Here is a 16,806-nt window from a genome sequence, read left to right on the forward strand (position 1 = left end):
TTTCTCACCGTCATTTCTCTCTCTGTTTCACACTCTCTAGTAGTGCTACTGCTCGTAAACTCGAAGTCTAGGCACTATAATCTGTGGTAATGGGGCAGGATTGTGAAAACTGCTGCTTATGTCAGCTGTCAAATTCTACTTGGAGGTTATACCTTTGCTAGTTTTTTCATCTCTACATACGTTCAGCTACGTGTGAATGTTTGCTCAATACCCCAAAGTGTAATATAAACTAAAGAACATAAACCTGTTTTAGCTTGTACTTCTGCCAGTCATCTATTATATTTGCAAAGTGTCCTCAGATGTACCTGTAAAAATGTATTTTTGTCCTGATTCTGGCCCTTTTCCTGAATTTTTACTTCTTGTTAGGTGGGCACCCTGTATGAAGGTTTGGGTAATCAGTGAGCTTCCAATTGAAATGTATTTGAAACATTCATGGAAACCGGAAAAGAAGGGCTACAGTTCTCTTTTGAAGAAAACAATAATAAAAAAGGGAAACTGATATTTGCTTTCTAATTGTTTTCCTGTTTTTTAGGTTGTGGACATTGTCAGGTGGTAACACAAGCACCCAGCAACGCAACAGTCCTACTTGGGTCTCAGGCCCGGTTCAACTGCACTGTAGAAGGGGAATGGAAGACCATCTTGTGGTTTTGGAAGAACACCCCAGTTGTGACTGTAAATCCAAGTACAGGAATAGTTGCTCCCGACCCCCGCTTTTCTGCGGTCAACTACACGCGGGCTAACTCCTTTACCTCAGAACTGATCATCTCGGACGTCAGAATCAGTGATACTGGGGAGATTCGATGCAATGTCTTTACAAGTGAATACTTTCCAGCGTATCTTTCTGTTCAAGGTACGTTCTCTCTTCATACTTCAGTAGAACTGTAGTTAATTGTATCTGAGGAACAGGGACAATTCTAGGGGTGTGCAGAATTTCAGTACTTCACATCCACAAAAGTCATTGAAAAAGCGCAATAAACGTGTGATTTGATCGCAAAAACCCCGCAAAAATTTACGTTTTGGGCAGTGCTTAATTTGTAAATAAAAAGGTGCCGGTGCTCAAAGCTCTCCTCTTAAACAAGCGGCTGTTGCAATTAAAAGTGCGAGCACATAATACTGAGGCTGTGTAATCCTGAAGCCACCTCGGGCCTCTTCAATCCATTTACAGTCACCCCCTGCCCTTTCAGCTCACTCTTGCAGCTTCCTGCTTTTCCCCTTTCTGACGTTTTTTTGATTTTCTCTTCCTCTGTCTTTCCCACATGTCTTTTGCTGCAGTAAATACTTGAAACTAAAAACTAAGCGCTGGCCCTCAGAAATAAGTGCTGGTGCTCCGCACCGGAAACAACAAGCACAAATTAAGCACTGGTTTTTAGGGTGACTTCTCTGGCAAAAGATTCTCACTAAGTGTTACGTTTTTACTATTCGAGCACAGTCACACTCTTATTCAAAATGTGGAATATGTGATATTAAAAGCACTACAATTCTCCCAATTTTCTCAGTTGTGTATTTTCTGTAGGTTTTTGCTAACAATTTGCTAAAGTCACTCAACAAAACATTTAACACAACTCTTGTTTTTAATGTAAACTTTTCCCGATAAAGCCTCGCGTCAAACTTTGCCCAGTGGCAACTTGTACGAAGTTCTCTAACAGCAATCTCACAAAAGTCAAATATTGTCAATCAACTGTGCACAGACTCACTGGCAGAATTGTTATTCAGCACGCCCTAAAATGTTTCTCCAGTTTGGCTGCTCTATTAAACATTCTTGAGTTTAGGGCAGAAGCGTTGTGCAAAGAGGGCAATGGCCCAAAGCCCCCAGTTTACAAGGGGTCCACTGGGAAAGTAATCCTTGTCTCGATTTGACCTCTGTTCTGTTTTCCTCTTTTTACACCTCTCTCCCGCTCTGTTAACCTCTACTTCTGACTGCCTCTATTCTCAGTGTCATTTTAAGGGTTTTTGGGGTCCAGGGCAAGATATAGTTCAACTATTTATGTATGACCCTGTTAACTTTTAACATATAATTTAGCATTGAAAGTTGTTGGGTACAGGCCCACCAAATATGTTTTGACAAAGGCCACAAAATGTTTAAGATGACACTGGCTTAGGTTTTTTTTGGTAATAAGTAAAATTCAAGATTAAATTAATTATTAATAACTAAAAATCGACTTACAGTGGTGGCAATATTTATTACTCATCAATAGCTACAACCGTAGGGTGTTCTTTGCTCTGAAATGTATTTGGACTTCGATGAACAAGGGGTTTAAAAGGAAAACGGAGCATGGTTTGACCACGTGGGCCTTTGTCTTGAGTACCTCGTTCTCTCCCATGGATGGAATTAACAGACTTCCCTGGTAACTGCTACTGAGATAATGGGGTTCACAAGTTCAAGTCCCTGGCATGGCGAATAACCAGCTGGGCCTGGAATTACTCTATTGATACTTTTTTAGCGCCGCATTTGCGTCTTTTTTGGACGGAAAATCGGCGCAAACTTACAAAACAATTGTATTTTGAAAGTTTGCGCCGATTTTGCGTCAAAAATGACGCAATTGCGGCGCTAAAAAAGTATAAATACGGGCAGGCTTTAACCGTTTCCGGGGAGTTTAACAGAGATACTTCACACCTTCTCTCTCCAAGCTGGTGGTTAATATCAGTGGAGGACTGGTGGAGGTTGGGAGTTATGGGACAGGTGGTGGGAGGACGTTTGGTGGTGGGAGTCGGGGAGGCTGTAGGCCCTCCAGGAAAGCAGTTCTTAACTTTTTGACTTCTGTGAATCACTACTGAAAGCTACGGCCCACCATCAAAGTAATTTCTATGATTTGAACCTCAAAACAATACACACAAATACAGAAACAAGTAAATGTCAAAGAAATATAATTATTGTAAACTAACAAAAAAAATTGAAAATTGAAACATTACTGGGAATGTTGGAGCTTTTCAAAATGTGGTTTTATTTCTAAAAGACGAAGCAATATGTTACACTCTAGCATATCATACTTTGTCTTTAGTTCCTAATGCATGCTCTCCTTACATGCGCACATACCAGTATTGCTTCAATTGAGGCTACCGTTCCCTCATAGTAGGTGCCATTTTCTGTACTTGCACAAGAAACAAGATATCAACCTACTTTTTAGAGTTTAATTTTAAAGTCCTTTAAATTGACAAAGAGTTTTAAAACTTTTAATTTTCAAGTTTTCTTTTTATCTTTAAGGACTTTATTAATCTTCCATTAATATGAGTCACGAACCCCTGAGTAGGTGTCACAGACCTCCAGGGGCCAATGGAGCACAGTTTAAGAACCACTGCTCGAGGGGATGCACCGTGTGCGCCCTGGCGGGTAAAGGATTGGGTGTGCCTCTGCCGTACAGTCCTAGCGAAGGTTTTCCAGGTGCGGATCAGCGCCCCGTAAAACTCCTCTAGAATTCCCTGGACCACTCAGAGTTCTCGGGAGCAGTACCCCTGATGGGAATACCGCTCTGGGCAACCTGTAATGGAGACCTAAGTCAATGATTTTCCTAGTGGGTTACAGCTCAGATCTGTCACACTTCAGGGGTGTGCTGTGACTAGGGTAATTGTAAGGCCAGCACTAAATGTATTTTCTCAGGGCTGCAGCAGACCATGGCACAGCCCAGCACAATTAGGGCCAGTTTTTGAATAGAAATGAGCTCTGCCCTTGAGCTACGCTGCATTGCATCAGTTTGGTTTGGGTGAAACACCCTGATGCAAGGATCCGCCAGTCTCTATTGATACGTTTGCCTTGCAAAGCTGAAGGCAGCTTATCTGATGGCTTTGGGGGCACACCAGGGTAAGTGGTCCCCAAGAGGACAGTTTACCCTGTACAGTGTCACAGCCACACTGCACCAGTCTGGAAATGATCTGCCTGGATAACTTCCAAATCGATATTGGTTACTCTCTGCTTTAGTAGGAAGGATTTATTTAGCTCCAGGGAAAATGTAACTATAAGTACTTAGAGATAAGTCTCCTCCTCCTTAACTTTACAGTTTTCTGGGAAATACAAAAAACATTTTTTCCGGGAATAGATCCTGAAAATTTACATAGATTTCTGACAGTATTCCTGGGAAACCTAACCCTGTCCCATGGAGATTTTCCACCTTGGAAATCCTTTCTCTTATAGGATACATTGAAAAGATCAACATTAGTGCATGTTCCCCAAAGTAATAAAAAAGCTGTTTTTAAAATCAAGACATAGGACTGTAGACAATTAACATCTTACTTGTTTCTCGCTCCAGTCTGAAACAGTAGGGACTTCTCTGAATTGGCATTTTGGATTTTTAAGGCAAGAAAGATGTAAAGAGGAATATATGAGAAATTTAAACTTGTCCATTAAGAGGCCTCTTACCACATTTCCTATTTCACTCGATAAACCAGGGATGAAGTGTACTTGTGTCCTGTCTCTCACTCTGCCTTACATGACCCTCCAAGTAAACAGAGGAGCTGCTGAAAAGGGGGTCTATTGCATAAATAATTCAACTGTTCTGACCTTTCCATCACATCACATACATTTTAAGGTGTGTTTATTAGACAATCACAATATAAAATATTGAAGAGTTCTCTTTGGCAGAAACAGACTCCCAAGCAACAATATAGGCACATGACAGATGGGACGGAATCACTCATGGTCGTCTAAGACCTCTCGCTTATCTCTTGAGACCCCTGTACTGCCTTTGCGACCCCTGGCCTCAGAGGTGGCAAAATCAGTCCTAGGCACACACACAAAGACAGCCTCACTTTCCTTGTTTTTTGTTAATTCCTTATTGCACTCATAGTGAATAATATGCTATTACTCACAATTAGTGAAATGAAGAATGAATTACAATTTGCTGGAATATGATCCTCCCTGGCAGCTGACATAAGTAAAAAATGATTTTAAATGTATGTTGTGTGAGCGCTTGTGGGTGAGAGTGTGCTTATGGGAGAATAAGTGTGTGTATGTGTAAATATGTGTGTACGCCTAAGCGTGCGTGTGAGTAAAAGTAAAGGTTACATGGCGTGTGGTTACTTCTGCTACCCCTGGCATTTTAGTGAATTGACGTTTATGCGATAACTGAGTATATTTCTGGACATATTGGTATGTTTAAGACCAAAAATGTCTCCATGTAGAAGTGCCAGGTATCCACTTAAGGATACCTGGCACGTACCAGTACTTTTAGTGATGTATAATCACACTCCACAGCTCTGTACAATTATGCAGCAGCAGCCACCAAGCAAGGGGTAGGGAGATAGTGGCTATTCCCAAGCTTCTTATTGACCCTTTCCCAACCTGGAAATGTTTGGAGATCTGCTCCACCAAAAGGTTGGGGTAAATATCCTTCCAGGATGGGAAAGACCATAGAACCATAGAACACCTCAAGCTTCATGGGAGCGAAGGGGAAAGGTTTTTCCCCATGGAGAAAAAAAAGAAAAGAAGAATTAAATGTGGATTGGCAAGGAGCGCTACCTCTCCCCAGTGCAAAGCTGTACCGTGCATCCAACCCCGATTTGGGAAAATAGCCACTTGGAAAAAAATGTTTCATGGCGTTCCCCTTAGGTCTTGGAAGCTGACACAGGTTTAACTTTTTAGGTTCACTACTGGGAATGTCTATAAATTTTGAAAATTGGCAGACATACCCCTGTAGGAGTTTGGGATCAGGTGTAGATTTACAAGTTTTCTTTCTGATTCGTGTCCAAAGTGATTTGATCAGGATCCCAAACATTGATAAAGTTGGGATGCTGGTTCTGAAGCAAGTACATTTGCCACTAAACTACATTTCCTCTCAAGCAACACCACGACTTGGGGTTACTTTGCAGGTCAGTGGTGAGGCGAGTAAACCTCCCCCAAGAGAACCACAAAGAGCCTGTGACATTATGGGGGTCATTCCGCCGGGGACGGAGGAAGCACCGCCAACAGGCTGGCGGTGCTTCAGGGGTAATTCTGACCGCGGTGGTAAAGCCCCGGTCAGAAAAGGGAAACCGGCGGTTTCCCGCCGGTTTTCCCCTGCCCCAGGGAATCCTCCACGGCGGCGCTGCAAGCAGCACCGCCATGGGGATTCCGACCCCCTTCCCGCCATCCTGTTTCTGGCGGTTTTCACCGCCAGAAACAGGATGGCGGGAACGGGTGTCGTGGGGCCCCTGGGGGCCCCTGCAGTGCCCATGCCACTGGCATGGGCACTGCAGGGGCCCCCTAACAGGGCCCCATTGAGATTTTCAGTGTCTGCAAAGCAGACACTGAAAATCGCGACGGGTGCAACTGCACCCGTCGCACACCAGCAACTCCGCTGGCTCCATTCGGAGCTGGCTTCATCGTTGCTGGTGCTTTCCCGCTGGGCGGGCGGCCTTTTGGCGGTCGCCCGCCAGCCCAGCGGGAAAGTCAAAATGACCGCCGCGGTCATTTGACCGCGGTGCGGTCTTTTGGCGGTCACCACCTGGCGGGCGGCGCCCACCGCCCGCCGGGGTCGGAATGACCCACTATATGTAGGAGTTACAAACTATTTTTGGAATGATAGCCAGAACAGGAGGATTTAGTTTCCATTGGTAAGTGCCCCCTTTTCAATACTGAAATTCTAGTCAGTGAATTGCTCTGCCACCTGGTAGCTCCACCGGCAAGTAAGCCCTTCTGTTCCTCTGAACTCTGACCTCTGTCAAGAGTTCGAGGCCCTCCTCTGCCCGCAGGCTTCTGCCTGCGCCTCATCCCTGGTGTCTAGTGGGAGAGCTCTGCTCTTCTACTGGGCTCCCCTCTCCCTCTTTTCTCTTTTTCTCCTCTTTTGCCTCTGTTCACTCTTTGTGTGCTTTTCCTTCCGTGTTCTGTCTCTTTTATGTTCCTTTTGTGTCTTTTGCTTTCTGCGTTCCACTCTCTTTTCCTCGTTTTTCTCCCCTCACTCCGCTGTCTCCCTCTCTCTCACTCTCGCTCTCCCCCTCTCTCACTCCCCCGCCGCTGCTGCCTCTGCGGCTCTGCCCTCCTCCTCTCTATCATGCTCTATCTCCCTGCTGCTGTCCCCGTGGCCCGCCACCTTTTTTCGCGCTGTTTTCTGCTCCCACTCCCGCCTCCCAGCCGTCCTCTCCGACCCACACTTAATGGCGGCCGGTCCGCAGTAGGACGAGCAACCACACTGACCTACTCAGTAAATTGCTCTGCCACCTTGTAGCTCCACCGGCAAGTAAGCTCTTCTGTTCCTCTGAACTCTGACCTCTGTCAAGAGTTCTAGGCCCTCCTCCACACACAGGCTTCTGCCTGCGCCTCCTCCCTGGTTTCTATTGGGAGTGCTCTGCTCTTCTACTGGGTTGCACTCTGCCTCTTTTCTCTTTTTCTCCTCTTTTGCCTCTGTTCACTCTTTGTGTGCTTTTCCTTTCGTGTTCTGTCTCTTTTGTGTTCCTTTTGTGTCTTTCGCTTTCTGCGTTCCACTCTCTTCTTGTTTTTCTCCCCTCACTCCGCTGTCTCCCTCTCTCTCACTCTCGTTGTCCCCCTCCCTCACTCCCCCGCCGCTGCTGCCCCTGCCGCCCCGTCCTCTCTCTCGTGCTCTATCTCCCCGCTGCTGTCTCCGTGGCCTGCCCCCTTTTTTTGCACTGTTTTCTGCTCCCACTCCCGCCTCCCAGTTGTCCTCCCCCCCCCCCAGTTAATGCCGGCCACTCCGCTGTAGGACGAGCAACCACACTGACCTACTCAGTAAATTGCTCTGCCACCTCGTAGCTCCACCGGCAAGTAAGCCCTTCTGTTCCTCTGAACTCTGTCAAGAGTTCTAGGCCCTCCTCCACCCACAGGCTTCTGCCTGCGCCTTATCCCTGGTGTCAAGGAGAGAGCTCTGCTCTTCTACTGGGCTGCCCTCTGCCTCTTTTCTCTTTTTTTCCTCTTTTGCCTCTGTTCACTCTTTGTGTGCTTTTCCTGCCATGTTCTGTTCCTTTTGTGTTCCTTTTGTTTATTTCGCTTTCTGTGTTTCACTCTCTCCACCTTGTTTTTCTCCCCTCACTCCACTCTCTCTCTCTCACTCTCCCCCCTCTCACTCCCCATTTCGCTGCTGCCCCTGCGACCCCCTCCTCTCTCTCGCACTCTATCCCCGCTGCCCCCGCAGCCCGCCCCCTTTTTTTGCATCATTTTCCACTCCCGCCTCCCAGTTTTCCTCTCCTCCCCCTCCCTACTTAATGGTGGCCACTGCGCCTTAGGCAAGCCTGTCTGTGCCCGTCCGCGACTCGAACGCGACCAGCACCAGGACCCCTGGTCCTACCACCATCCACCTCTACACAGCAGATGAACTCATCACACTCAACACAGGGCGCAACAACAACTGCAAGCAAGCAGCTCCAGGCAACACACACGGTCCCTTCAGCTGCCTCTGCTGCTGTCAAGCCTGCAACACCACCAAGACCCGAGACCCAGCACAACCCACCCTCAACAACTCACCGAACTTGAAACCCCTGAAGTGCATCCTCCTCAATGTCCGCTCCATCCTCCATAAACATGCCACCGAAATCTGGGACCTCCTCGACAGCATCACCCTGGACGTGCCATTCCTCACCGAGACCTGGACCAACAACACTTCAGACCCAGACATCGCCATCCCCATCCCCCAGGGGTACAAGATCCCCCGGAAAGCTCATCCCAGCCTCCCTGGGGGGGGGGATCGCCATCATCCACAGGTCCAACATCCGCCTGAACACACACTCCAAAGACTCCAAAGAAGCCACTAAACTGATGGAACACCTCCACTTCAAGCTACACACCAGCCTGACATCCACCATTAGGGGAACCATCATCTACCGCCCTCCCAGACGCCGCACACCTTTTGCCAACTCCATTACGGACTTCATCTCCGCACAAGCCATTGCAGCCACCAACTACACCCTGCTGGGAGTCCTCAACTTCCACCTCGAGAAACCACAAGACCCCAACACTGCATCCCTCCTAGACAACCTCCACAACATAGGACTTCGACAGATCACGACAGAGCCAACACACTCGACAGGACACACCCTCGATCCCATCTTTTCTACAGGAACCTCGGCCACTTTCAGTCACACCACGGAACTCCCGTGGACAGATCACCAATGCATCCACTTCACCTTCAACTCACCCACCATCACCAGACTCCAACTCCCACCATCGCACGCAACGATGACCCAGCATGCACCTTCCACAAATGGATCACCGACTCCAAAACCATAGCCCCCTTCAAAAAGATCAACAACACCAAAGAGAGCCAGCTAGTTCACCCCTGAACTCCAGGAATCAAGACGCACCAGTCACCACCTTGAGAAAATCTGGAGGAACACTAAATCCCCAGAAGCCCACAGCAACTTCAAAGCCGCCACCACCGCACACCACCAACTCATCAGAAACACCAGAAAGAAGGCTATCCAAGACAGGATCTTCTCACAAGCACACAACAGCAAGGAACTCTTCAACATCATCAAGGAGTTCGCCCAACCCAACAGCGAGACAACTGACATCCCACCCTCACAGGACCTATACGACAGACTCAACACCTACTTCCACCACAAAATCAAGACCATCTACAACAGTTATAATAAGGACAACCCACACGCAGAACCCCCCGTCCTACCACTGATGCCAACAAACCCACAATCTCCACCTGGACACCCCTCTCCACCCACGATGCAGTGAAAACCATGAAGTCCATAGACTCCGGGGTCCCACCAGACCCATGCCCCCATCACGTCTTCAACAGAGCTGCAGACACCATCGCCCCCAAGCTCGGCCTCACCATCAACTGCTCACTAGCTGCCGCCACCTTCCCAGATGACTGTAAACATGTCGAAATCAACCCCCTCCTCAAAAAAACCCTTGGCTGACCCCATCGACCTCAAAAACTTCAGGCCCATCTCCCTACTTCTATTTCCTGGGAAGGTCACAGAAAAAGCAGTCAATAGCCAACTCACCACATTTTTAGAAAGACACAATATCCTCGACATCTCCCTCTCCAGATTCAGGTCAAACCACAGCATTGAAACGGCCCTCCTGTCCACAACAGACGACATCCGCTCCCTACTGGACAAGGAAGAGACGGCGGCACTCATCCTACTCTCGGCATCATTCAACATAGTCTCCCATCACATCCTGATAAGAAGACTCCACGAAGCCAGCATTAGAGACAAGGCCCTCGACTGGATCCAACCTTCCTCTCCGGCAGAACGCAATGAGTGAGATGCTCCCCTTCCTCACAGAAGGCTCACCCACCACCAGCGGAGTTCCCCAAGGATCCTCCCTCAGTCCCACACTGTTCAACGTCTGCATGGCCCCGCTAGCCACCAACGTCAAAAGCTACGGAATAAACATCATCTCCTACGCCGACGACACCCACCTCATCCTCTCCCTCTCCAACGAACCAGACAAGGGCAGACACAACTTCCATGAGGGCATGACAGCAGTCGCCAACTGGATGAGAGATAGCTGCCTTCAACTCAACACAAAAAAGACTGAGGTACTCATCCTGGTGCCCACCCACCCTCGGAAACCCACCCACCCCCGCCAGCCAAGCCTGCAACCTCGGAATCATCCTGGACCCTGACTTTAGCATGAACCATCAGATCAACTCAGTCACCTCCACCTGCTTCTGCACTCTACGCCTCCTACGTAAGACCTTCGAATGGATCCGCCTCGAGCATAGAAAGACCGTCACACATGCCCTCATCACCAGCAGACTGGACTACGGCAACGCACTCTATGCCACAATCAACAAAAAACTCACCCGCAAATTGCAAAACATTCAGAACGCTGCCACCAGATTGATCCTCGACCTACCCCAACACTGCCACATCTCACAACACCTACGCACACTGCACTGGCTCCCCGTTGAGAAAAGAATCACTTTCAAAATCCTCACCTACGCACACAAAACCCCCAACAACACCGGACCTGCCTACCTTAACCAGCGACTCAACTTCCACATACCCCACAGGAGCCTACGCTCAGCCCAGCTCTCTCTCGCAGAAGTACCCCGCATCTGGAAAAACCAGATCAGGAGGATGCTCTTTCTCCTACCTCGCCGCCACCACCTGGAACGCCATAACCATCCACATCAGACAAATCACCTACCTCCCCAGCTTCACAAAGGAACTGAAGACATGGCTTTTTTAATCCACCACCAGTGCTCGCTACGCCCCCTGTCCCCCCCCCCCCCCCCCCCCCCAGCGCCTTGAGATCATAATGGGTGTATAGCTGCTTTTTATAAAACTCAGATTGATTGATTGATTGAGATTCTCTAGTGATTCCAAAAAGTCAGATTTTCAATACTTCTCCACAATATGTGTGTATATTTCATCAGCAGATGTCAACCTCACAGAGAGTCAAAGATTGTGTCTTACAACTCTGCTCCCCCAACCATGCACGAAATTTGAAATGTGGCTCCAGTGCTGCTAGGGTAGGTGTTCTAATGAAACACATGATCATATAATTTATTCCAGAGATGTCTTTGATAGCCATGTTGTGGTTTGTAAAGAGGGCTATTCAGGAAAGCTAAGTATAATGAATTGAAATGATGTCACTACTCCAGCTGAGGATTCTGGACCAAACAAGGAATGCAGAAGTTCTTGCTGACATCTGATGCAGCTTGAGCCCTTTTTTGAATCTTCTCAAGGTAGGGGGTGGGCGGTGTAATTTAGTGTTCTGGACAAACAAATGGACTAGGTCCGACTTTTCTGTGACATATTTAGGCCCATATTTATGAAAAATGACACACAACTGCGCTAACACAGTTGTGCGTCATTTTTTTAACACTGGCCAATGCCATTCTTTAAAGCCATTCATGCACCATATTTATGAAATGACGCATGATGGCGCTAAGCAATGGCTAGCATCACAAAAAAAGGTGCCAGCCGGTGGTGGATGGCGTTAGGTCAAATGGCGTTAGTAGGTCAGAAATGACGTTAGGCTGGCAAGCTGCAAAATGTCTGCCCCTAATCAGCCTAGCGCCATTTATTGACACACAAGCAGCCAAAAAAATGACTCCTGTCTAAGTATAGACCAGAGTCATTACCACCACCCCAATGCCCACCACAGGGGATCAGTGTCCCCTGAGCAAGCGCTACATACCCAGCGGCAGCCAGGGGGGACCCATGTAAGGGGCCCCCAATGGCACACCACACACATACACAAACACTTACCTGGGATGGACTCCCTACTCCTGTACTGTCCCTATGGTGTGGGTTGTGGTGTTGCTGGGGCTTGGGGTAGGCATCTTTGTGCCTGTTCCATGGTGTTTCCTCATGGAAATGGGCCTAGCTGCACTTTAATGCCTGGTCTGACCAGGTGTTAATTAATGGCGCTAAGCAAGTGTAGGGCCATTATTTAGGCCCGCCTCCCACCCGCGCATTATTTCTACACTGGGAGCTAAATATGGCGCTGTGGGGGCTAGCGTCATTTTTAGGTTGGGAACGCCTACCTTGCATCTCATTGACGCAAGGTGGGTATGCACATTCTAAAAATGGCGCTAACTCCAATATTTTGACGCCAGGCAGGTCTACCGTCAACATCTAAATATAGAGTAATGTTAGCGCTACTTTAGCGCCAACATAAATGACGCTAAGCTTCCATAAATATAGACCTTAGAGTCAGAGCAGCCAAAATCAGAAATATTGGACATCTTTGATTCCTGTTTTCTCTGCTCTAGTAATGTCTACAGTTTCCTTTAATGTGTGCAAACCTTCCATCTATGACCTTTAATGCCAAATTTGTCACAAGCAGAACATTGGTGTGCTGTTGAAGTGCAGAAATGGATTTTAGACAAAGGTTTCGATTGACAGCTCTAGGGAAAGTGGGTCAAAGTGGCACTGATGTGCAGTTTGGCCACCTGTGCACTTCCGAGGAAGAGGAGCAAACAAGGCCATGCATGCATGAGCTAATCAGTCAGCTGTGCTGTGATGAGCAAGGACATGTGAGGCACCTCTCTGCAGATCCATCCAGCGTGACAGGTGCTGATGTTCCCCCTGAGCTACGACTCACAGCTGGATACTGAGATGGCACGGTCAGGTAAGCAAGAGCACAAGAGGGATTTTGGGTAGTGCAGGTGGTGGAGGATGAGTTAGCAGAGCTGGCTTTAGTGCTGATGGTCCCTGCTGCAACAGTCCATGACCTCATCCTCTGAGTCCCTCAATACCAATAGGCAAAAGTGCCTGCCCTTCATCTCTCCATAGCCCCTCTCTCACATACATTTCATTTTTTTAAAGTGCTGGTAAAGGCTGGCTTTACTAATACACTCAGCTATCCACATAAAATACAGATTTTTATTTATTTGCAGCAGGTATATTAATCTTCTGCACTTCTTTATGGCGAGCCAAAAATTCCACTAGACAAAACTCCGATCTCTCTTTCCAGCAGAAACATTACTCACAAGAGTTATTGTGACATTTTTGTTGCTGCCTGAAAGCTGGACACACAAGGGACTCTGAAGCAGGTGCTTTTAAATCGTACCAGCGCCCTCCCTGAGGTCAATGCCCCCCCTCCAGGTCAGTGCCCAGTTGGGCTGCACCAGTCACACTGCCCTAAAGCCAGCCCTGTGACTTAGGGCCAGATGTAGCAAAACACCAATTTGCGACTTGCAAATTGCGAGTCCCTGCGACTCGCAATTTGCAACTCGCAAATTGGTATGCAGTACGGTGTCTCAGACACCGACTGCGACTCGCTATGGGGTCGCAATGACCCACCTCATTAATATTCATGAGGTGGGTCGCTAATTGCGGCCCCATAGCGAGTCTAGGCACTCGCAAACATGGAGGCCTCCATGTTTGTGACTGCTTTAAATAAAACAGTTTTTTTTTTTTTTAAGTGTAGCCCGTTTTCCTTAAAGGAAAACGAGCTGCACTTAAAAAAAAAAACGAAACCTTTAGTTTCGGTATTTTTTCAGGGCAGGGAGTGGTCCCTTGGACCACTCCCTGCCCTGAAAAAATATTTGTGGGTCCATTCACAAAGTGGAAGGGGTCCCATAGGGACCCCTTCCAATTTGCGAGTGGGTTACCATCCACTTCAAGTGGATGGTAACTGCGACTCCATTTGCGACCGCATATGCGGTCGCAAATGGAATTGCATTCCACTCCGAATCGCAAATAGGAAGGGAACAGCCCTTCCTATTTGCGATTCTGAAATGCATATTGCGAGTCGGTCCCGACTCGCAATATGCATTTCTGAATAGCAAAGAGGCTTTTGCGCCTCGCAAACGGTGATTTTCGCTGTTTGCTAGGCGCAAACCATTTGCTACTTCAGGCCCTTAGTGTGTACACTGAAGATGCAAGGGAGGTGCTGTCTGCCACCCTATCTCTCACTACAAGTCCTTTTATTGACCCTTTCCTTCTCTTGTTCCAGATCTTATTTGTTTGTTTTTGGAGCTCTGGTCAAAACTATGGGAATTGTTTGTTCACGAGGCCAGAGAGGATTGTGTATTTTCTTCTCTCCTTTTTTAATGCTTTATTACCTCTTATTGGGTCAGATGTACTAATGCATTTTCTTGACACAAACCCTGCAATTCACTAATTCGCAGGGTTTGTGCATTGAAAATGTGTTTTTCGAATGTGCTAAACCCATTTAGCTATTCAGTAACATGTTGCCAAATTGCTAAATGGGTGTAGGAAATCATGAGTTACTATTTGGAAGAGACGTGTTTAGGGCATCACTCCCAAATAGCAACGTCATATGGTATGTATTGATATTTTACCAACAACTCAAAGGAGGTGGTAGCTTGTTCAAAAATGGGGAGGGATGCTTAGGGGACTCCGTCTTCCTAGTGACTGGTCTTAAAACATTTATTAGGAGTATGCAGTTATCTACGGATCCACTGCCTACTCTTAAAAATGTAGGGGCATATTTAAGGAAAGTGGGGCTGCACCTAGTGCAGCGCCACCTTCCTTGTGCCCCTTAGCGCCCCCCCTACTGCCACCATGTGTGCACCGTATTTAAAATACGCCCCACCATGGCACAGGGTAGGGGGCAATAGCGTAATTCTTTGTGACGCTATTGATGTACTCTGCAGGAGTAGCACCAAAATGTCAGCTACAGACAGAATCCCTTTTCTTAGATAAAAGGACCCTGTTAGACCTGACAACCTTAAGGTGGTCACCCCAACTTTTTTGCCTGCCTCCCTCCACTTTTTTTGACACTGTTTTTGCTGGCTTTAGGACTCTGCACACTTTACCACTGCTAACCAGTGCTAACTTGCATATGTTCTCTCCCTTAAAACATGGTGACATTGGCTCATACCCAATTGGCATATTCAATTTACTTATAAGTCCCTAGTAAAGTGCACTGCATGTGCCCAGGGCCTGTAAATAAAATACTACTAGTGGGCCTGCAGCACTGATTGTGCCACCGACATAAGTAGCCCTTTAACCATGACTCAGGCCTGCCATTGCAAGGCCTATGTATCCAGTTTCACTGCCACTTCGACTTGGCATCTAAAAGTATTTGCCAAGCCTGAAACTTCCCTTTTCTGCAGATACTTCACCCCTAAGGTAGGTCCTGGATAACCCCTGGGCAGGGTGCTATGAAGGTAAAAGGCAGGACATATACCTGTGTGTTTTATATGTCCTGGTAGTCGAAAACTCCTAAATTCGATTTCCACTGCTGTGAGGCCTGCTCCTTTCATAGGCTGACATTAAGGCTACTCTAATATAATGTTTGAGTGGTAGGTTCTGATCAGAAAGGGGTAGACAGATCATATTCAGTATGGCCAGAATGGTAATACAAAATCCTTCTGACTGAGGAGGTTGGATTTTATATTACTATTTTAGAAATGCCTCTTTTAGAAAGTGAGCATTTCTCTGCACTTAAAATCCTTCTGTGCCTTATAGCCTGTCTCCAATCCATGCCTCGGCTGGGCTGGTTGACAGCTCCCTTGTGCATTTCACCCAGACAACCACAAACACAGGGTGCTCAGTCACACCTGCAAACATCTGCATACTGAATGGGTCTTCCTGGGCTGGAAGGGTGTAGGGCCTGACACATTTCAAAGGACAGTGGCCTGCCCTCACACAATGGACTGCCAAACCCCCTACTGGGACTCTGGCAGACAGGGTTGTACTGAAAGGGGACCTTGTGCACCTCAAAAACACTCTTTGAAGTCTCCCCCACTTCAAAGGCACTTTTAGGTATATGAACTGGATCCCGGACCCAACCAATTTAGACACTTCTTGGGAAAGACATTCTTCACCAGAACCTGCAACCTGCCAAGAGAAGCTGCCTGGCTGCCCAAAGGATTCACCAGGACTGCTTTGCTGTGAAGGACTGCTGCCTTGCTGTTGCCCTGATGCCTTGCTGACCTCTGGCTCTGCGTAGAAGTGCTCTCCAAGGGCCTGGATTGAGCTTGCCTCCTGTTCCTGAAGCGGTGAGAAAATTACCGAACTGAACAACGCAGCCCAGCTCCCCGAGTGGAGATCGACGCAGCGCCAGCGTTGTGACCGGAACTTCAACGCACAGCCCACCGGATCGATACATCGCCGAGCCGGAACGACGTAGCCTGAGTTCCTGCACGAGGAACTGACGCAGCGCCTGCCGTACAACAGAAACTCTGACCTTTTGCCCACTGGATCGACGCAGACCTGTGACTTCGTCCAGCATGCCCAATATTTCCACGCATCGTCCCTGGGCGTCAAACGACCCCGCATTGCAAAGAGGATTCAAGCCTGCATGCCAGAATTTGACGCAAAGCCCTTGGTGCGTGGAAAAGAACCGACACATCGTCTGTGTGCGCCCGGAAATCTGACGCACACCTACCTTTTTCCACGCACCTCCTCCTCTGCGGTCTTCGTGCATGTAATTTTGACGCAAGCCAGGTACTTCATGGTTGCAAGAGACAACTGTTGCTTTTAAGAACTAAAGAC

The 16,806-nt window shown here is 47.8% G+C and overlaps 1 protein-coding gene across 2 annotated transcripts in view; it reads left to right on the top strand.

Annotated features, from left to right (window-relative positions):
• IGSF5 (immunoglobulin superfamily member 5) overlaps positions 1 to 16,806 on the top strand; it is a 334,850-nt gene that overhangs the window by 83,484 nt on the left and 234,560 nt on the right. For both annotated transcript variants that reach the window (XM_069202586.1, XM_069202585.1), the window contains exon 3: positions 533 to 850. In XM_069202586.1, the coding sequence (XP_069058687.1) occupies positions 533 to 850 (318 nt within the window). The remainder of the gene's footprint in view (positions 1 to 532; positions 851 to 16,806) is intronic.

Source organism: Pleurodeles waltl, chromosome 8 (genome assembly GCF_031143425.1).
Source record: "Pleurodeles waltl isolate 20211129_DDA chromosome 8, aPleWal1.hap1.20221129, whole genome shotgun sequence".
In the NCBI taxonomy this organism is placed as follows: Eukaryota; Metazoa; Chordata; class Amphibia; order Caudata; family Salamandridae; genus Pleurodeles; species Pleurodeles waltl.